This window comes from Podarcis raffonei, chromosome 10, assembly GCF_027172205.1.
Source record: "Podarcis raffonei isolate rPodRaf1 chromosome 10, rPodRaf1.pri, whole genome shotgun sequence".
Classification (NCBI taxonomy): domain Eukaryota; kingdom Metazoa; phylum Chordata; class Lepidosauria; order Squamata; family Lacertidae; genus Podarcis; species Podarcis raffonei.
Window position 1 is genome coordinate 20435732 of NC_070611.1, and position 22165 is coordinate 20457896.

At 42.1% G+C, this 22165-nt stretch overlaps 1 protein-coding gene across 8 annotated transcripts in view; it reads right to left on the minus strand.

Annotated features, from left to right (window-relative positions):
• PTPRZ1 (protein tyrosine phosphatase receptor type Z1) overlaps positions 1 to 22165 on the minus strand; it is a 111070-nt gene that overhangs the window by 41104 nt on the left and 47801 nt on the right. For all 8 annotated transcript variants that reach the window (XM_053405606.1, XM_053405605.1, XM_053405604.1 and 5 more), the window contains exons 3-10: positions 19387 to 19566; positions 16175 to 16326; positions 13836 to 13931; positions 13490 to 13556; positions 8972 to 9129; positions 8410 to 8560; positions 3915 to 4099; positions 2907 to 3033 (exon numbers count right to left, since the gene is read on the minus strand). In XM_053405606.1, coding sequence (XP_053261581.1) covers positions 2907 to 3033; positions 3915 to 4099; positions 8410 to 8560; positions 8972 to 9129; positions 13490 to 13556; positions 13836 to 13931; positions 16175 to 16326; positions 19387 to 19566 — 1116 coding nt within the window. The remainder of the gene's footprint in view (positions 1 to 2906; positions 3034 to 3914; positions 4100 to 8409; positions 8561 to 8971; positions 9130 to 13489; positions 13557 to 13835; positions 13932 to 16174; positions 16327 to 19386; positions 19567 to 22165) is intronic.

Sequence of the window (22165 nt, forward strand, 5' to 3'; positions counted from 1 at the left end):
TGCCTGCACTATTCAATTGAACTCAAGAAGTCATAAATTTTCCACTGCAATCAGAGAAAAATCAGTCTGGAGACAGAAGTCCAGCACAGTGTTGATATGTGGATTTGTGTCTTGCATGTTCTGAAGATTTGGGAAGATGAATAGGGACAATTCAGCATGAGGGGTTGAGAAGGAAGGGAACCATCTGCTTCACTCTCTGCCCAGGGTTCAAAAAGAGACTTGCACTGTCTTGAGGGTGTGATCGGCTGCCAATTCCAAAGAGAAACGCCCATGAATCTATTTAAGGAATATTCAACATGGCATGTAGAAAAGGAGGAACTGGAGACAACAAATGAAATCATGCAGGAAATTAAGAATGGGAGTAATCAAGAGGAGACAGCTAATTTAACAAATAATCCAACTCTCTTTTTTGGATTAGATCAAAACCTGGAGCAATTTCAATCATCTGAACATATTCCAAGAAAACATCTGCAAGTTGTGATCGTGCTATAAAATGGTATTCTAACAAGTTGGTGGGAAACAAAAGACCAAAGACCTTTTCCTGGCTTTCCATAATCATGTTTGGTACATAAAGAAAACATGTGTCCGCATGAGAAACAGAGCCTTCTTATGCCTTTCTACAAGGGGAGAAATATAACCTTAAGAACAAAAGAAGAGTCTGCTAGATCAGGCCGCTTGACCATCTAGATCAGCAACCGGTTCTCACAGTGGCCAACCAGATGCCTGTGGGAAACTGGTAAGCAGGACCTGAGCACAAGAGCTGTCCTGGGGCTTTCAGGAACTGGTATTCAGATGCATTTCTCCCTCAGGCTGTGGAGACAGAGCATAGACATCATGGCTCTTTGCTACAATATAGCCTTAAGCTCCATGAATTTGCCTAGTCTTCTTTGTTGGTGGCCAACAACAACAAGATCTCCCTCTGGATTCTCCAGGCATCTGATAAGATCCAATTCAGTGGGTAAGATCAGGGTTTTGCAAGGTGGCGGCAGAACAGTAAGAAAAGATATTGCACTTGGGGAAACTAATTGGTACACAATATGATAAAAAATAGGGGTTAAGGGAAAGTGAGGAGAGCCAGTGTAGTGTAGTGGTTAACAGCGGTAGTCTCGTAATCTGGTGAACCAGGTTCAATTCCCCGCTCCTCCACATGCAGCTGCTGGGTGACCTTGGGCTAGTCACACTTCTTTGAAGTCTCTCAGCCCCACTCACCTCACAGAGTGTTTGTTGTGGGGGAGGAAGGGAAAGGAGAATGTTAGCCGCTTTGAGACTCCTTCGGGTAGTGATAAAGCAGGATATCAAATCCAAACTCTTCTTAGTCATTACTAGTATTAACTTAGCTTCCAGTCTGTAATTTGGGGATGTGTGTGCTCAACAGTTCTTGATTTCACGGTGGAATGATGTAAAAATACAAATGTAGCTATTTTTGAGGACCAAATGAAGACTGCTCTTCTTTGAAAGGTTGATTAAGTTGTCTTTCTCCATTTACTTCATACGTATTGTTTGTATTGTACTCCCAAGATAAACAAAACTGTAATCCTATACCCTTGGTGTGGGACGCCTTCGGCCTTTTAGATGTTGCTGAACTACAACTCCCATCATCCCTGGCCATTGGTCATGCTTGGTAGGGCTGATCTGAGTTGTAGTTCAGAACCATCTGGAGGGCCAAAGGTTCCCCACTCCTGCTATACCCACATAACTGGGAGTAAGCACCTAATACACTTAATGAGATTTACATTCTGAGCAGAAATGTTCAGGATTTAATAGTATATTCCACAAGTCCTCACACTTTGTCATAACAGCTCTACCAGGCCAATAAAACACGGGCTGCTAAATGGTGATAAAAGAAAGGCAAATTACTGGGAAAGACTTGCTTCCCACCTCAGATCAAACACAGAATATAAATTCATTTATGGCATTTGATGCTTTGAAACTGCTGAGAAGTATCCTAGGAGAGCGAAAAGCATATGGAAAATTAAAGCCTGTACAAGCATCCTTAAGCAACCCAAGATATCATACTCATGGGAAATGGTAGGATGTTCATGTATCCTCTGGTCCAGAGACTCTTGTAGAAAATTGTTTAGGAATTAGCTTATACCCCTCCTGATAACTCTCTGTGCCATTCTGGGTAGGTTGCCTTAGACTATGAAAAATTATTATCGTGTATTATTCAATTTGCACTATTTATGTAAGGATGAGGGTGAAAATCTATATGTTTATATAATTTTAAAATGCAAATTTCTTAAGCTGCGGTAACTATTCAACTATTCTGAATTCAGAGAATAAAGTTAGGATGAGTAGTTCAACAGAAATAAACCAAACCACTAATATAGTGTATTCCACATAAAGGAGTGAAAATAGAGCTTTGAAGTAAACAAAATGTAATAGTTAGTTCTTTTGAATTTTGCTGTCCAACATTAAGAAGCAAGGGAATTCCATCACCACATTTGCACTGAAGTAGAATTTCAAAGCAGCAACATGCAATAAGATTTCAAAATCAATGGAATCACATTCAGCAATTTCTTTTTACTAGTACATGGGCTATTATTTAATATACAAGCAATTTAGCAACTGACAGTTTATTTGACCATGTGAAATAGATGGTTCAGCTATGTCATGGTTAAGTAGGCATTTGAACCTAGGTTTTATAAAACTACATTGAAATAACTTAGCCAGCAGCAGGCAGAAACCATAATCAAAGTGGCTGTGGAACATTGCCATTATTATGGTTCATAATCTGAAATAACAGAACACCCAATGTTTACACTTAAGGAAATGTCAGGAAACAGAGAAGCTCAGAAATGTCAAATGAAAACCATTGATACTGAAATTCCATAGCACTGCATTTTCAGCTGGTTTGCAAATAAGACTCTTGTGGGTTTTCATAGAGAGAGAAAAAGTGCACTTACCTGGATCATCCAAAGGCATGTCAACAATCACTTGATCACTGTGTTTTCCATAGAGACCATTAGCACAAATGGCAACTATTTGAAGAACATAACTTGTATTAGGCAGCAGATTATTCAGAATGGCCCCCTGGAAGGAAAGAAGACAATTAACTACATTATGCACATTCAACACACCTGCTTCTTTTCTTGCCTCAGGCTTCTGCATGTTAACTACATTCCCAACTCTTAATAACCCCTATAATAAGAAATACTCTTCAGGTGCAACATTTCCCCCCAAGTAATACACATGCATGTAATGGTCAGAACTGATACCCATCTGATAAAACTGACAACGGGCAAAACTGTTGCCCAAAGTTACACAGAATAAAATGAATTCACATGGCTTAGCCACAAAATCAGACTCAATGGTGATGGATGCTTGTTTCTTTTGATGTGCCTGCCCCATTCATGTAGAAAGTAGGGAGCGGATTGGTCTTCCTTTAACAGTAAAAGGAATGTGTAAGGGAGACAAGTCAAATCCTAAATCAGGCACATCTTACTTCCCGCCCCACCCCCCTTGGAGGAGGAAAAATGTGGATTTTGGGTCCCGTTTCAGACTGACTGCAGAGAAACCCATTCCTTCAGCTCTGGCTGATTTTCTCAATTCATTAGTTTGTTTCTAGTCTCAGAGCTGAGATAAAGTTGCCTGGAGCAGAGCAAACATGGAGAGGTTAGAGGGACAAGGAGAGTTCAGTGCCCCCCTACCAGCTGTTCCTTTCATAGTTAAAGCATGTGAATAGGGCAGACATGTGAATGATGGCTCTGTCATTGGCCCAAAGCTTACCCTCTGTGAGAAGTGCATTGTACCAGTTATATAAATATCACCATGGGTAATTAAAGTTATCATTGAGAGAGGGCAACCAGCATGCAGAGTGTTAGCAAAACAGTCCCTCGCAATAAGGATTTGTAAGTGAATCACTATCTTTGTTTTTGAACCAAATAAATAAATAAATAAAAGTGGTCAGTTACCAAGTCCTGATACCCATCTGTTAGAAATTCATGCTTTGTCTGGTCTTCTCCTTCCAACTCCTGATAAAAAACAGCAAATCTCTCGATCATTGTGTCATATACAACTCGTGGCCTCTCCCAGGTAACCAGAAGGCTGGTGTAGTTCTTTGGATCAGCTTGAACATTTTCTGGCTCTAAGCTGCAAACTTAGAAGAAAACGACACAAACAAAACCATGTTATTACGTGTTAAAGAAAGTCATGATACATATACAACATAAATAAAAGGAAACCCACAACATGTTCCTCAGCTATAGGGTGAGCCCAGCATCCTCCTGGCTTCACAACTGAAAGAACAGGCTATAGGCCCCTAAATCAGATGCTGTCTCAGGAGTGGTTGTAGCAGTAAATTCTGAAGAGCAGGTATACGTCATTACAACCCCATAGCCACACTCTCATAGCCTTGCCCCTGCAAAGACAATGCAACAAAAATGCATTTTGACGAATGCAGACTACGGCTTCAATATCATGGCAGCTTTTTTTCTCATTCACTTCTCCTGTTTTGCTGACATTGAATTTGATGAACAGGTGTGTTTTTTGGGGGGGTGGGGCAGAGATTGCTTCTGTTTCAATGACTAGCTAGAACCTTATCTTCCCCAGAGGAAATCTAAGGAGGAAAGTGGCCCCATATCTCTAAAAAACAGAATAGATGTTAAGTCTTTCTTCACCTTAAAAGCCAACTCAAGAGAGTCACTAAATTATCATAGAGTCATATTATTAGAGAGTCATATTATCAAGCAGCCACGTCGTGGAGATTATGGATCCATCTGTATAGAGGCTGGTATGCATGTTGAAACTGTTGGTATCTAATTGATTACATTGCAGAGTGTATTGCTTTCATCACTTCAAAGCAGAAAGACAGGTCTGTGGAGGTATTAGTGCACTGCCATTTGGAACAACTTCTGTGTGGCTGGATTTAAAGTGGCTAAAATGCAGCCACACAGATATAGGCACTGGCCTTAAGGCTGACACTAATTAAATCCATCACCTAATAAGCCACTAGAATGGTCAGTTTTCATTAAAATGATTTCAATTAATGGAAGATGTTATATATATATGTGTGTGTGTGTGTGTGTGTGTGTATAAAATCATCTAAGAATTTGGCTCTTGAACACAAGAGGGCACTCAAGGCTCAATATTCATTTCCAGTATTAAACCTGTATGATACAAAAAGCTAAAGGACCCCTGGATGGTTAAGTCCAGTCAAAGGTGACTATGGGGTTGCAGCGCTCATCTCGCTTTCAGGCTGAGGAAGCGACCGTTTGTCCACAGACAGCTTTCTGGGTCATGTGGCCAGCATGACTAAACTACTTCTGGCACAATGGAACACCGTGACGGAAACCGGAGTGCACGGAAACTCTGTTGACCTTCCCGCCGCAGCAGTACCTATTTATCTACTTGCACTGGTGTGCTTTTGAACTGCTAGGTTGGCAGAAACTGGGACAAAGCAAAGGGAGCTCACCACTGTTATGCTGATTCGGGCTGACCAATTGCATTGCAGATATCTCAGTTGTGGCCCCCCAACACAAAGCCAGCCCTCCTCCCAAAAAATAAATCCTGGCTATGCCCATGGAACCAAACTCTAATATTTAATTATCATCTCTCTCTTTCCTATAGAAATGAATTATGGGTAGATTTTAAATTATGGATCAACACATAAAAGAAGAGTTTGGATTTGATATCCCGCTTTATCACTACCTGAAGGAGTCTCAAAGCGGCTAACATTCTCCTTTCCCTTCCTCCCCCACAACAAACACTCTGTGAGGTGAGTGAGGCTGAGAGACTTCAGAGAAGTGTGACTGGCCCAAGGTCACCCAGCAGCTGCATGTGGAGGAGCGGAGATGCGAACCCAGTTCACCAGATTACGAGTCCACTGCTCTTAACCACTACACGGCTCTTAACCACTACACGTTCTGCCCGGACGCTGAGGTCCAGCGCCGAGGGCCTTCTGGCGGTTCCCTCATTGCGAGAAGCAAAGCTACAGGGAACCAGGCAGAGGGCCTTCTCGGTAGTGGCGCCTGCCCTGTGGAATGCCCTCCCATCAGATGTCAAAGCGATAAATAACTACCTGACATTCAGAAGACATCTTAAGGCAGCCCTGTTCAGGGAAGTTTTTAATTTGTGATATTTTAGTGTATTTTTGGTTTCTATGGAAGCCGCCCAGAGTGGCTGGGGAAACCCAGCCAGATGGGCGGGGTACAAATAATAAATTATTATTATTATTATTATTATTATTATTATTATTATTATTACACCACACTGGCGCTCACATAGTTGGCAAATCTCAAAATTCAGGATTGGCCGTGAATGCAATTTTAGGCATGCGTTCTCAGATGTAAATCTCACAAGAGGACAACAGAGATTATTCCCTAACAAGTGTGTTTAGGATTGCATATTGGATTTTGAGCCCTATACTATCAACCCAAGCTTCTTGGGGATACAGAGAGAAGTCTGCACATATGCGTGATCAATGAAGAGCATTGTATGTTGCTATATTTCTATTCGTAAGATTTATAAGCCAATTAAAGAGCTACTTAAGCAGTGCAAAATAAAGATTGTAGATAAAATGAAGCTAAAAACAAACAAAACAAACAACAAACTGAGGGTGACTCATGCTTCCTATACCTATGGTTCTTTGAAATGTCTGAAGCAATTCAGAGATGCTCTGCTGAAGACAGATGCACAAGCAATGGCACCAAAACTGCATGAATCTTGCCACACATGGAGGCGCAAAGATTTCTCTTTTTAAAGAAGGCTGGGAATGAAAAGTATGAAGCACATATAGCCTGAAGGTGCTGTTTGACAAGTGAAAAATGGCTTGTATGGAGCTCTGTTTCCACTCCATGTAAACACTGGAACTCCTGCATGCAGAAGGGGTGCCAATAAAACGAAATTCATTTTTGTTTGGACTCATGAACCTGATGTATGTGAGTGCTTGGTCCCATGAGAATCTTTCCAAGGAGGTTACTGTGAAAAGGCAAGTTGTGATGAGATGGAACTTTGTATGTACTTAGACTTAAACCAGATGGATATGCCTCCTCAGTTCCTCAAGATTCTTATGCATCTCAGTCATCTTCCTATTTTCTAGCTTAATCCATGCCACCTGGCCAAGGAGAATAATCCAAACAGCTGCTGGAGATAAAAGGCAACGAACAAAATAGGGGATAACAGCAACCCCCCAATGGATGTTCAGTCATGGGACAAAACTAAGGAGGGAAGTGAAACAGCTGCAGCCCCTGTTCTAGCAGTTAGAACAAGGTCAAAAAAGAAAAGAAAAAAAGCATAGTATCAGGACCTACAGCACAAAAGGAACAGACACAACTGGTGTTCTGGTGCAAAATAAATAATAATTAAAATTTAAGTACTCATTTAACAAATAAAAGCAGTGTTTTTCAATGCCCACTAATTCTATATGGAGCTATAATATGCAGAACTCAAAGAACTTACCACATTTTTATTTTATGTACAACCTCATCCTTATCCTAGCTACTTATAACCACTACTGCTCACTTTATTCTTGGTAATTTATCTCATTGAAAACACCAGCTTATTGTTAAACTGATTAAACTATTAAAGAGAAGAGATGCCATTTTGTGACTTTCGGGTGGACTCATTTAGCTAAGTTTCTGAAATGGGAAAGGGAATCACAAGGGCTCAACAGTGATGATTTATAAGCTGGTTTTTTACCCTGCCATTCTGAGGCTTATGCCCCACTCGACAGGTTACATAAATTAAAACCACAACCACAATAAAACATTTTTTTAAAAAATACAGTTAGGAAAAAATATAGGCATGACAGATAAGAAACAAGACTTCGCTTATACCAAAACCTGCAAAAGCCTGCAGGTTTATTACTGATCAATGGAAAAAACAGAAATGGAAATACATATGCCATTCAATGCACATTAGTGATGAACAGTAAAATCTTCTTTGATTTAACAGGAAAGGTGCTTTTCTGAGGGCAAAGAACACAACTGGCAACTTGTACAGTTTTTATTACACGCTGTCGTCTCTGAAGCTATATGACCATTTCATTGTTGTACTGAATTTTTAAAGTAAGGCTTTAAAAAAAATAAGTAAAAAAAATCCCAATTGTTGCTTGATACCAAATCCAACTGGGGGAAATATGCGCGTACTGAAAAAATGCATAAAAATTGTCACTGTGCATACAGGCCCTGCCCCCCACAGCCAATATAGCTGCCAGGACCGCATGTATACCGTCCCACTCTGAAAGCAAACAATCACAAAGAACAGCTGTTCAGGTGGGTCTGGATTTAATTTAAAGCACACACAACTCTTTCCCCCCTGCCAAACAGCTAATTGGCATGATGACTGATTTCCTGACCGTTTTGTGCATGTGTGGATTTGAATCAGAGCCCATATATTTCTTATAGAAGCAATTTGTTGTGGTTAAGATTATGGTCATATCTGTCAAGTAAGCATGTTAGCAAGACATACCTGCTTCATGAATTACTTCCTCTCCAGTATATGAGGAAAACACCTGGCCGGAAAATTTATGCTGTTGCTCTCTAAAATTGTTTTGCAGGTAGTCCATCAGCATCACGTAACCAGATTGTTGCATGGTAAGGACATCGCAAAATACTGACAGCTGCAAAAATGCAATAAATGCAGTCACACAGGGAGTTTTCTTCAGAAACAGCTCTGCATAAACTATACTAACGAAAGGCACTTTTAGGGTGATGGAAAAATCAGTATTTGCATTGTACTCATTGTTGTGATTGGGTCATAACTCTCATGCAACATATATTGAAAAGGCAGCATTTACATTCTCATAGTTCTTTCCCCCTCCTTTGTGTTTTAGTTTAGCGTATAATGAGGTTTGTGTACTAATTCTTTGTGTTCGGATAAGTGAAATTTTGCTTTGTGAATGTTCATAAAGTGGGACATGTGTGTACACATACTTCAGTACTCAATGCCACCAGTACAGTGAAAATGTTGTGTATATTTTTGTGCGTGCGATTAAAATAATTATTTCTTTGACATGTATTATGTAAGTTACCTGGTTTTCTGAAATGTTAACAGTATCTTTGAATATAATCCATTCAACTGTCTCTGAGCAGGGCGGAGTCGACAAAGATCCATTATACGTGTAATATTTGTCTGTTGCATTTGGCAATAGGTTCAACAAGATGAAAGGCTCCAATTCAGTTTTCTTCCCTGCAAAATATAATTTGCAAGTAAACAGTGATGATATGCATAAATCCAGGATGCATAAAATAAAAGCAGAGCCCAAACAATATTTTTTAAACAGTAACAAAGGAATCATCCCACTGTGAGCTTAGTTACTGTGAGGGTTGCAGGAAAACAAAAACTAAACGTTATTTATATATAAACACAATTCAGTAAATTATTTGGGGGGCGGGGGGGAGGGTTGCACTACATATTTTGACTGGGTAGAAAGGTGCCTCACACACCTGCTGCCCTGATCCTTGCCTGTTTTGAAAACTGAAAGGTTGACTAGAGTCCTTTCACTTTGAGTTCTCTTTGTTTAACCTTTCTTGCATTGCTGGCTGCCTACTTTGTATTCATAGCCAAGCACGACAGTAATTATACATGTGTGAAAAATGCCCTTTAGATACTGTTCCCAGTCCCTGGGTTCTGCTGTCAGTTCTTATATTTTACACAGTGGCCAGCAGCCCATCTAGGAAAAGGAAGACTCTGATCCTAAAGCTCCGCTGCCCCGCAGGATATCTTTGGGAGAAGAAAAGGCTGAGTATACACTACACAAATCCAAAATGGAGTCCCTAAGACGTTTGAATGATGCCTTGTGTGCCTCCTTCCAGCCAGTGGCGTAGCGTGGGTTGTCAGCACCCGGGGCAAGGCAAGTAATTTGTGCCCCCTAACCCGTGGATTTGCGCCCCCTAACCCTAACCCCCAGATGTTGCGCCCGGTGCAGCCGGCCCCCGCTGCACACCCCACGCTACGCCACTGCTTCCAGCCACTCCTGCAGCCAAGCTGGTGCCAGATGTATTGCTCTGCTTTCTTTGGGCCACATTACCAAGGCCGAATGGGGAGGGGGTCTTGTTGAATGAGCAGCTCAGGACCTCCATACAAATTGCTCAGGTTTGTGCCCTAGTTTGTGCCACTTTGGTGCTGTTAACGTAGCAATTTGACTTCACCCACGGAGGCGCACGGCATTGTCTCTCGAGACATTGAAGGATGTCAACAACAATGACCAGCAACCCAAGTAATTTACTAACATCAGTTCTAAGGCATGTAGTGGAGATGTCACAACTTTGTTCAGCTGGTTTTGTAGCTGGAATGTTCTTCTGAACATTAAACCCAAATCTGTGCCGCCTGCAGTATTTAGTTTTAAATTCAGAGGCTTCGAATAATAGCTACCTTCCTTCTTCCATCATAGCTGTCTTTCTGATATCTTAAGATTGCTTTCATAAGCTCCATACTTTAAATATTATCATAAGAACTTACAGTTGTGACAGCTTCATCAAATTAAGTCAATGTCAAGTGAGTATAAAGTTATGCACAGTAACTTTCACCCCTACGGCAATAAAAAAAAACAACGGCTGATGGCAGAGACCAAGGAAAAAAGATGGGAGAGCAGTCTCATCTCTTCCCAGGAAATGCTAGGAAGCACTGCTGCAAGAAAAGTATGCAGCAGCAGCTGCAGAGAGTCTTTCTTTCTTAGGATATTAGCCAGGGCAGGACTAGGGCTTAAAAGCAGGCTTCCTCAAACTCTGCCCTCCAGATGTTTTGAGGCTACAATTCCCATCATCCCTGACCACTGAGCCTGCTAGCTCAGGATCATGGGAGTTGTAGGCCAAAAACATTTGGAGGGCCGGGTTTGAGGAAGCCTGGCTTAAAGGGTATTCCTCAGCTAGACTGCCTTTATTGGTAGTTCAAACTGGAGGCTCCTGGATGCACAGAGAGAATTCATTTGTGGGCCTCTGCATAGTGGAGCCATGGGGAAGGGGTGTCCAATACTGGAATCAAATAAGGCCACAATTTTCATTGATTATAGATATGAGGAGGTTTTGGCATAGACATTGGGTGTGTATCCGAAAATCAACCAGCCTCCCCACTGGCTGATGGACAGTAGAGGTTGACCATTGCCAGGCATCACCATATGGCATGCTCAACATCCGAGCAACTCTCTCTGATCACTGGCAGGAGGTGCCAAGGTTCCTTTAAAGGGGATACCCCATTATAGTGGGGCAGGAGCGGGGGCACCCCCTGCCTGCCTGGACTAAGGATTCAACACAGTGCCTTATTTGCCCAAAAGTTGGGAAGATTGCTATGAGGTAGGCCCAATTAGTCTTCAAGGAAAACTTGTCCCTGGCTCTGAACATGGTGACCAATAATCTCCATAGCTTGTTTATCACGAGGCCACTTATTCTGCCACTAGAACAAAGGGTGGATGGGTGGGAATCCAGTGGAGATTGAGGTGCTTCTTTCTCAGTGTGCCTGGTTCATATAGGTAGGGAGCAGACCAGAGGGATGAAGTCTTCACTCAGGTCCGCTCTGAGGTTGCACCCCTCTGCTTGCATCCGATTGGCTCCTGGAGCCTCCTGAACATTTACCTGGCAGGAAACAGCCTCTCCCATTGCACTGAAGCTAGATGGAAGGAGCAGGCAGCTGCCCCCTTTATCACAGCTTTGTTTGGTGGTAACCGCTGCCCTGCTGCAATTCCGCAAGGAATGGGAATTAAAGAGAATTCCTTCTTTAAGAACAATAAATCTGACTACACCCCTTCCCAACAATTCACGTTGTCAAAGACATGATTTTAATATTCTTATTATTATAATATTCTTGAATGAATCTCTTTGTGAAATGTATTAATATTTTGTTATTGGCTGCTTGGATCTTTCCCAAACACGGGAATCACAGGAACTTTCCTGATGTAAGATTTTAATAGTACCTTCTTTGTTCTTATATAATGGCACTGAACTCTGTCAGCAGAGCTGAGCAAAAATGCTTCCACTAAGTTGCAGTGTTTTGCCATCGTGTTAGACACTTCCATACATGTATCAAACTAAAATGTGTGTTTTGATAGATAATGTTCACTTCACAAAAGATTGATAGGAATCCTCTCCAGAGTTTGTCCAGTTTGCCACCATCGCAAGACTGACAAAATGACTCGTATTTATTAAAAGAGGTTTACAGCTCAGAAAAACAGTATCCGGTTTCACTTTCTGGACTGTGAAATTGAATGTATCAATGGCACAAAGAAATCAGTCTTACACAGCTCTGAGCCACTTTTGTTTCCAGTCCATAAAAGGAGGGCAAAGTGCTTGAATCTTTGTTTCCTAACTGAACAAGAGTACACAATAGTTATATTTTGATTGATTTGGTTAATTTACAGACTGCTTAATATATAAAAGACTAAGTGTTTCACAAAATAAGAAAACATAATGCCACAAAGCCAAAATGCATACTGATAGAATCGTAGAATTATCACAATAAAAATCCCGAATTAAAATACAGAGCAGTGCAGTCTTAACACCTAATGGTCGGGAAATGCCAAAACAAAAACAAAAAAGGAATGAAAACCTGTTACTGTTGATGCCTCTTGGGTGTCCCAAAGCATTGGAGCCAATGCAGGAAAGGCTCACTCACGTCTTTGGATTCTGACTATAGGAATACACTGTAGTAAACGTAAAGGGACCCCTGACCATTAAGTCCAGTTGTGGCCGACTCTGGGGTTGCGGCGCTCATCTCGCTTTATTGGCCGAGGGAGCCAGCGTACAGCTTCTGGGTCATGACTAAGCTGCTTCTGGCAAACCAGAGCAGCACACAGAAACGCCATTTACCTTCCCACTGAAGCGGTACCTATTTATCTACTTGCACTTTGACATGCTTTCAAACTGCTAGGTTGGCAGGAGCAGGGACCGAGCAATGGGAGCTCACCCCGTTGTGGGGATTCGAACCGCCGACCTTTTGATCGGCAAGTCCTAGGCTCTGTGGTTTAACCCACAGCACCACCCGCGTCCCATTACACTGTAGTAGAACAGTCCAAAATTTATAAACTTCCCTAAAAAGGGCTTAGTTCAGAATTCCTAAAACAATAAAATTAATGGCTGCCTTATCATTAATTTAAACACAGTACACATAGCACCCAGCTATTAAAAGATTTGGATCTCATAAGTATGTGGGCATCTCCATTTACTTCAAGTTCAGAAGCACATCTGGAAATGCAATGGAATGCGTGTGCAGACAAATTCACTTCCTCAGCTGAAGTGAATGAGACTGTTCAATTCAGATGGTGGCAGCAGAGAGGGCTCTGCACTGATGCCTGGTAAATTAGCTCCCAATGCCCCTTCCCGGCCCTTACAGGTATATTTATGAAAGGCTATAAGAATCAATACGCATATCGATTCAGTTTCAAATGTGGCATATCAAGACTTCATAAATTCACATCACTTCTAGGGGAATCCTATACCCACTTAACATTAATTCAATGGACCTTACTCCTGAGAGTAGACAAGAATAGGATTGCACTGTCAGTGTATTCAAATGAATAATTGTGCATATGGTTTCTCATGTTACACCACTAACTCACCAAAGCGACTAACACTGGCCACTCCATCGATAATTGAATTGTAATCCATATTATCTTCCAGACCAACCTGTTGAAGAAATATTGCATGATTTATTCTTAAGTCAAGTCTACACTTTTATTAATTTGTTATATCTTGAATTATAACGTAGTATATTTATATTCGTATTGATGCATATGTGCACACACAAAAAACCCCGAATGCTAAAATATTTCAGTGGATAAGGCTTGCTTTTCCTCATGGAAAATTAATTAGCAATAAGACACACACAAAGTACAATGCTTACCTTTAAGATGGAAATGATTACATTTCTGAGTTAAGATGAACAATATGCAAAATGATGATTACCTCAAATAAAATAGATAAAGCTCTTAATTTCCCATTTCCTTCAATTGCCTTATCTAAATCCACAAACTGATTTGAATCATAACAGTATATTTGCATCTGTAAAAAGAATAATAACAACAATTTAGGTGTTTTCTCCCTCTCAAACATCAATAATATCAGATATGTGAATTAACTTCAGATAAAAGCTTTTGAAACTCAGCCCTGTTCAAAGATATCTAAACACTGCTTGGAAACCTATCTTAATATTATCAAGCTCTGCAAAACAGGATGGGAAGTCAATGGGGTCTGTCTCAGGTAACAGAGGAGGCAATCAGAAATAGACCTGATGTGGCAAGTAAACATGAGCTGACTTAAGGCCTCATCTGAACTAGATTGTACCAGTACACAGGGGCAGAGGAAGAGGGCTGCGGTAGGTACGGGCCACCCCAGGTGTCACCACTGGGGTGTGTGTGACAAAATGCCAGGCACTCACCACGGGTCTTGCAGCATGCCTGAGCCATGTGTCTTGACATGGTGGCTTGGGTGTACGCAGGCTCCGTGCTGCCCAAACAGTCCGCCTGCTGCCTCCCCCCCCCCCCCAGCTGTAGGGCGGCTGAGTGGGAGGAGGCAGGCAGACTCCGAAGGCCCCGTGGTGTGCCACATCCCAATGGGCGGCTCGCCCTGCCCCTGGGCTCACCACCCCAGGTGCCCGAGCGGCTTCCTCCGCCGCTGCCAGTATACACATTAAACTCAAGCACAAAATGCATGCAAGTTAAAATGGAAAAATACTCATAAAGCATTCTTAATTATGAAACAGCAAATGCATGTCGGTGTGGCTGAGTTTGCCTACAGTGGTTCACAAATCAAGTTGCCAGTTGCATTGCTTTCCAAAGGTCTCCCATCTCCTTTCCCAGCTAAGGAGAAGACAGCTGGGGTCATGGCTACAATTGTGCTGGGATCTGGAGGTGCTTCAAGTGGAGCATAATTTCAAATGCACCATTAGGAGATGGGCAATGCTGATGGCAAAAACAGATTTGTGGACCTCATGTCCCTTCATTAAACACTGAAACAGTGGAAACAGTGAATGGGCAAGGATCACATGCCTGTTTCCATATTTATTGCATAGAAACCTGGCAATTTAAATGTGGGTTGGGGGGAAACCCACGTTCCAGTTGGGGGGAAACAGAAGTACATGTCAAGTTTTAATTGACCCCTAAATAATTTAAAGGCCATCTGAAACACTTCTGGTAGAAACTGTCTGCTTTCTGCCTTTGCCATATCAACTATGCAGCCAGCAAACCTGTTACTGTTCAGGAAAGGATTTAGGCTTACACTCTATGGCATAACATTAAAAGAGCTGCCGATTACAAATACTCTGGGGGAGAAATGGAATACTATAGGAAAGAAAAAACAGGGCAAGGAAAGATAAGTAGTCATGAAGACTAGCTTCAGAAATACACTACTGCTAGGAGATCAAAGTTATAGGTGATTAACTTTTCTTCTTCCTCATTAAGTGAAGAGACAAAGCTTTTTCCTGTCCTCAAGGGAGGACTGTCCATTCAAGGGAGGAAGCAATTTATGTAAACCTTTGTGGAAGCAAACTGCTTCCTCCTTGACTGAAACGAAAGCTAGCGTGTATTATCCTTACACCAATGTATTGGCTACATTGAATATACGACATATTTTAGAAGACCAAGACAGGCTTTGAGGAGATTCCTGCTCCACTTCCAAAACATCTACAAGAGGGATAAATTCCACAGTGTTGTAGGACGTCCGTCACCCTGCTGGTGCATCTCTATCTCTGCTGGCAGAGCAGTGCTGGCACACCACTTCCTAAGGCCCCCCCCCCCAGCCAGCTTTATGGTGGGGTTAGGGCGGGCCCTTACAACAGACATTGTGAATTCTGAAAGCATAAACCACCATGGGAAATGATCTTTCAGTATGGCAAAGGAGAAAGCAAGTAACAGATGACAATTTTATGGAACTCCCACCCTCTTCAGGTCAGACAGGCTCCCTCTGTACTGAACTTCAAGTGCCTACTGAATCCTTTTTTAAAAAAAAATTCCAGCAGGCATTTAAATAGAAGTCTGTTTTTTTTTGTAGTATTAGCTGATTTTTACCTTTTCTATATTGTATTTCCTGTACACAACTTGTAGACAATTGTAGTTAAGCGGTATATAAATTGTTTAGATAAATTAATACATGCGCACAAAGAACTTCAATGCTCACTGCTGCATGTTTAATAGCCAGCCCTATATGTGGCTATTGCACATTTTAATGCCTTCTGTACACATGAAAGTGCCACAAATATCCTGGTATTTCTAATGGCTTACTGTACAAAATTTCAATGCGTTCATTACCTCAAGAGGATACTTTTGTCCATCTATGCTATGTTCAGATCCATCATGAGATATATTGCATTTTCCCCAGTGAAACATTATTTTGCTTGCTTTAAATACAGCTTCTAGGCCTCCTCCAATTACATAGTAATCATTTGCCAGATTAATTTCCACTAAAAAGAGAAAAGGAGTTGTTATTAGGCATGTTAAAGAGGAAAACGCAACAGCTTTTCAATTCAAACATATCAGTGTTAGAATAACAACAACAACAAGGCAGCAGGATCCACAGGATGGCAGATCCTGATGTAGATCTTTATTCCATCCTTGTTCCTAATGTAGATGCTTACTCACACTTTTTTCCCTGGCAGGGAGCAGGTTGTGCCAATTTGTGCTTTGCCTTTGGTGCTAAAATGTCTTGGGTCAGCCCTGGGTATAAATGAAAGCTCAATGCTGTGAGTTGGTTCCTAAGTTAATGCAACTTAAGCCCCATTGACTTCAGCAGGAACTAAGGAAACAATCCAACCTCCCATTGCACCAGGCTGGACTGAGCATTACAGTGGTGCCCCGCAAGACGAATGCCTCGCAAGATGAAAAACTCGCTAGACGAAAGAGTTTTCCATTTTTTGAGTCGTTCCGCAAGACGAATTTCCCTATGGGCTTGCTTCGCAAGTTGCGAGTTCTTGCGAGTTTGTTTCCTTTTTCTTAAAGCCGCTAAGCCGCTAATAGCCGCTAAGCCGCTAATAGCCGTGCTTCGCAAGACGAAAAAACTGCAAGACAAAGAGACTCGCGGAACGGATTAATTTCGTCTTGCGAGGCACCACTGTATTGTCCTTCCCCTGAACTAAACTCTGCCTGAGAATTCCTGATGATGTCATTCCATCATCATGGAACGTTCTCTTGCAATCCATAGGAAGCCTGGTGGTGGCAGATAAAAGAGAGCCCTGAAACAGAACATTACAGGGCAGGGAGGGTTTGAGCTGGCTTGTGATCTGTTGGATCCTGAGCCAGCCTCACTACCATCATGTTACAGCTTCAGGCCAATTCCAAGTGCAATAGCTGCACCAGCTCCAAGCCAGTGAAGCTATTTCCTGCTTCCCAACTTTCTGCCCCAGTAGACGTGTGGTGGGAACGTTGTGGTAGTCCTGCTGCTCTCTCAGTTCTTGCCAGACAGTAGCAAAGGTTTGGATTGCGCTTAAAGTCATTTTCAATCCATTCCATGGATGCAAGGAGAGCTAAGTTCAACTAACTTAGGCTGCAAACCCCACTTTACCTGGGAGTAAGCTCCACTGAATTCAATATGATTTAATTATGACATTATTAGGGCCACCTTGCTTGACTTGATCAAACCCAAAAAATGTTGATTCGATTGTGGACACTGGATATTCTAGCATAAGAAAATTCCTTGCTGTAATTACAAAATTCTAGTGCTAACAGCTTGATGATGGACCAAGAGTCTTAAGATGAAGCTCAAGGTAGAGCAATAATTTTACTTTCATCCTTTCCATCACCAAAGAAATGCCTGTGTGATCATGCACCACATACAGACTTTCCCTGTGCACTGAAACAGGAACGCTGGTATCTACATGAGTGCAATCCTTTGCTTTACTGGTTCTGGTTCTTTTACTGGTTCTTTCTAACTATTTTGAGCTCTCAAATGGAAAACTAAAGGAGATCTCAAGAATATTTCACCCACCAGCAAATATAAGCCAGCTTCATATTGGCAACAGCACAAATTTATTGTTTCTTTCAAAAGTTGTTTGGAAATCCCTCTAAGAGGAAAAACAATCCAAATGCCACTGTTTCATAGTTATATAGTTTCACATAGTTCTTGTAGGATGGAAGAGAAAATAATTTAGCATTGTAAAATGAGGACAGATCACCAACATACAGTCGTACCTCGGAAGTCGAACGGAATCCGTTCTGGAAGTCCGTTCGGCTTCCAAAACATTTGGAAACCAAAATGCAGCTTCTGATTGGCTGCAGGAAGCTCCTGCAGCTATTCGGAACCCATGGAACCTGCGTCGGATGTTCGGGTTCCAAAAGAACGCTTGAAAACCATTTGAAAACACTCACTTCCGGGTTTCGATAGTTTGGGAGCCGATTTGTTCGGGAACCAAGGCATTTGAGATCCAAGGTACGACTGTACATTCAAAGCGCATCCAAAGCACATGACTTCCCCCAAAGAATATGAGGAACTCACAGAGCTAGACTTTCCAGTCACCCTTAACAAACTGCAGGAAGCTTTGTGGAAAGTCATGTGCTTTAAATGTGTGGTGGATGTGCCTTAAATACATTGAGTCAATCTACCCAAAGTTTAACTATTAAAAGCAGTATTAGCATAAATGTAAGGAATTCTGTGTCTGGGATCAAGATATATTTTTGGTGCACCCAATAGCTTAAGCATGCCCAGCAGGACTTTCCATTTTTGTCCTTTGATCAACAGAACCCCAATGGCATTCTACAAATTGTTTTGGAAATACCTTTCAGCTTCCAATGTGATGTGTTATCAGGTAATGCAGCATGGAAATTGCTGCCTGAGAAACAGTTCAAAGCCCCCTTTATATAGCATGCAGGGAAATTTATTTATATCCAAGACTGTGCAAGATATCACAACTCTCCTGGAAAATCTAGAGGAATGATACACTGCACATTCAGACAGACAGGAAACTGCAGCAGACAGCCTCCTCCAGATCTCGATTCAGGTGGTTCACTAGCGCTTTTCCATAGTAAACCTATGTGTAAACATTTGTAGCTGGCAGCAGCTGCTCAATTAGTAATGGCTTCTCTTTGAAATTCCAGTCCTACACATAAGTGAGGGGTTCTTATAAAATGATTGCTCAAACATAATAGCCTTTATAAATTGCTCTTTGAAAACACTAGCTGTGTAGTTGTGAAAACATTAGCATAGCAGCGTGTCAAGTGTAGGTATTAACAGTCAATAATTATTATGTGGAAAATGCTTAAATCTTTATTTTCAGTAAGCACGCATTAATGGATTACAGTAATTATGCTATTTCTAGGGCTATTTTTGTCAATGCATATAATTTCCCTTTGAGTCCTCTTGACTTGATGCTTGAATCTTACTGCCAGCTGTCTTCCTCGTAATTGCAAAAACCCAAACTTGAAGATGATTAAAAGAAAGAAAACGAAACAAGAGGTTTTAAAATACTTAAGTGCAAAAGGTTAAATCAAAACATTAAATAAATAAAAAAAAGGAGATGTGAAATTTGTACCTGTTTTGCCTGTATTGTAGATTAAAGTTTCTTCTGCCGATTCTTTTTCCCAGCCTTGGAATTTCAGCTCCTTAAGATTCACATTTACTCGAGTTAGATCCTCATCAATATTAATAGGCGATTGCTTGGCACCATTGCAAGCTGGATGTTTCTTCCCCCAGTTTGTTTGATTTAATGCTCCTAAACAATCAAAGCAATACAGGTAAGCAATCTAAATAAACTTGTATGAAAGCACTTGGTTTTATATGAAAGCAACAACAAATCACTGTTTGCAATACATTGTGCATCAATGCCCATTCAGGAAAACCTACTTACATTATAGACCAATTTTGTCCCCTATTCAGTGTATAAGAGCCTTACAAGGCTGCATCATCTCAAAGCATCTGTGGTAGAATAGCACATATGAATGCTCTACCGCATCAAAAACGTGCTTCATGTGTGAAGCTAACACAAAGAGCTTCTAGCCTAGCATTCTTGAACTCCTTGCTTCAGCCTTTAATTCTGCAGGTTGACTTGTGGTTCAAGACAAGCATGCAAATGAACATCTGGAATGGTAACAGCTAATTAGCAGTTCTGTGGGATTTCTTTCGGATTTACTTGCTGAGAGTACAGGGCTTGGGCCCCAGGTTTCCAAGAGGAATATTTTAATTTTGAAACATCTCTGAACACCATCATTATCATCATTCTGCCCTTCATCCGAGGACTGCAGGGAGTTTTACAATATAAAAACACAAAAATGGCAAGAGTTTTGTGAATGTTGCATATGGTGTTGCACTGTGTGTCTTTTTCAAATGTCTTAAATGGCAAAAAATGAAAAGGGGGGGGAAGGAATGTTTGCTGTGGGGTAACATGGCTTAACATGGTTTTCTGCAGTCACTGCATCCATGGTAATAGCATTGATACAGGGATAAGAGCTGTTATTTGGATAAATGTATCAGTCCGAATGTTTATAACAGCTTCAAGAAAATATCCACAACTCCTGCAAATAACTGCTCACACATCTTCTCCATGTGAAAATGGTAATCTGTCAGCAACCAATTTAAGGAAACACATTCCTTCTCTTTTGTGAAATGAAAAATTGCACTTTATGGAAGGGAGTGGTCAATCTCACATGGGTTGATTGCCTAAAATTTACACTGCTCATTAGAACCAATTATCTCTATATTGCTGAAAAAGACTCTGATGTTGCAGATATTAGCCTTGTAATAAGGCAGGAGCCTTTCCGTACTGTTACCAATATCTGGTTTGAATGATTCATACAAGTGCCCCCAGCTGTCCTTCTGGTCCAGGCACGGCCAAACTTCACCCTCCAGATGTTTGGAGACTACAATTTCCAACATCCCTGACAACTGGTCCTGTTAGCTAGGGATGATGGGAGTTGTAGTCCCAAAACATCTGGAGGGCCAAGTTAGGCCATGCCTGTTCTAGTCAGTACCTTTCCTATTGTAGCTGGTTATCATTCACCCTCCAACAAGCCACAGCTTTTCCTTGCCAGACACAATATTTCTCCTTTCCAGCTAAATCCAAGAAAGCTGTCTCAGTTCTAAACAAGTGCCTGTCATCTGCATGAGGGTGAACAAATGTGATGGCCTAGGACTCGGGCTCAGACTCGGAACCAGAGGAGTCTCAGTCTGCACCAGATCCTTTGCCTCAGGCATCATCTGAACTAAGTCTGGGGCCTGATCCTGAAGAGTCCTAGTTTGCACAGGTTCCCCTGCAACAAGCACTAGCTGGGCCAAGTCAGGGGCCTGAGCCTGCCTGGCTCCAGATGCGGGGATTACCTCGTTGTCTTCTGGGCAATCACTTACAGCTGCTCCACTACCAGTTGGGTTAGGAGAGGCTGAGGCGGCCTCTGGGTCTAGTAACCCACCGAAGTCTCCTGAGCTGCAGAGACTAAGGTCTGAGAGAAGGAGAGACCTGAGTACTCGCAGGAGGAGTGCTTGCCTTCGGGTGAAACAGGGAGGTGAGTCGCCGGGGGATCAGGACCAGCTGTTACCCCGACAAAGATAAAAGGCTGTCGGATCCCGCCCCAGGTTGCGGGAGCAACATTGCTATATGCCAGACCCTGCCTGACATCCTGTCCCTGCCCTTGCCTGGTTTCCTGCCTCATGCCCTGCCCTGACCCTGTTGGACTGACTCCTAGTGGAACCTATGGATTCTGGACTGAACCTGGACTGCAGTTCTCGGGTTACCCCCAGGCCCAGCACAACAAACTGAAACTCAATCCAGACAAAACCAAAGTGCTACAGGTCAGTTGAAAGGCAGAACAGGGATCCAACCTGTGCTGGGTGGAGTTACACTCCTTGTGAAAAGCCAGAGGTTTGCAGTTTCGGTGTGCTCCAGGATTCTGCCCTGAACCTAGATACCTGGGTTTCTGCAGTGGCCAAGAGTGCATTTGTATAGTTAAAGCTAGTTCACCAGCTGTGCTTATTCCTCAGTGACATCCCTTTGAAAATCTGTTGGCCAACACTGGTTGCATGGAGCACACAACTCCCTTGTTACAACAACTTCTCTGGCTACCAGTCTGTTTCTGGGCACAATACAAAACGCTGGTTGTGAATCTATTTGGCTTAGTCCCAGGCTATTGGAAGGACCATATACTCCCATGAAAACCTGCCAAGACTCTGAGATCTTTGGGGGAGGCCCTTCTCTCAGTCCTACCACCTTCACATGCATTGTCAGGGGTGCGTGCAGGAGCCAGGCCCTGTGACCAATAGGACTTTGCAGGACTGGGACCTTCCTAAGTTTGTTCTGAAGAGGCAAGGAGCAGCCTCACAGA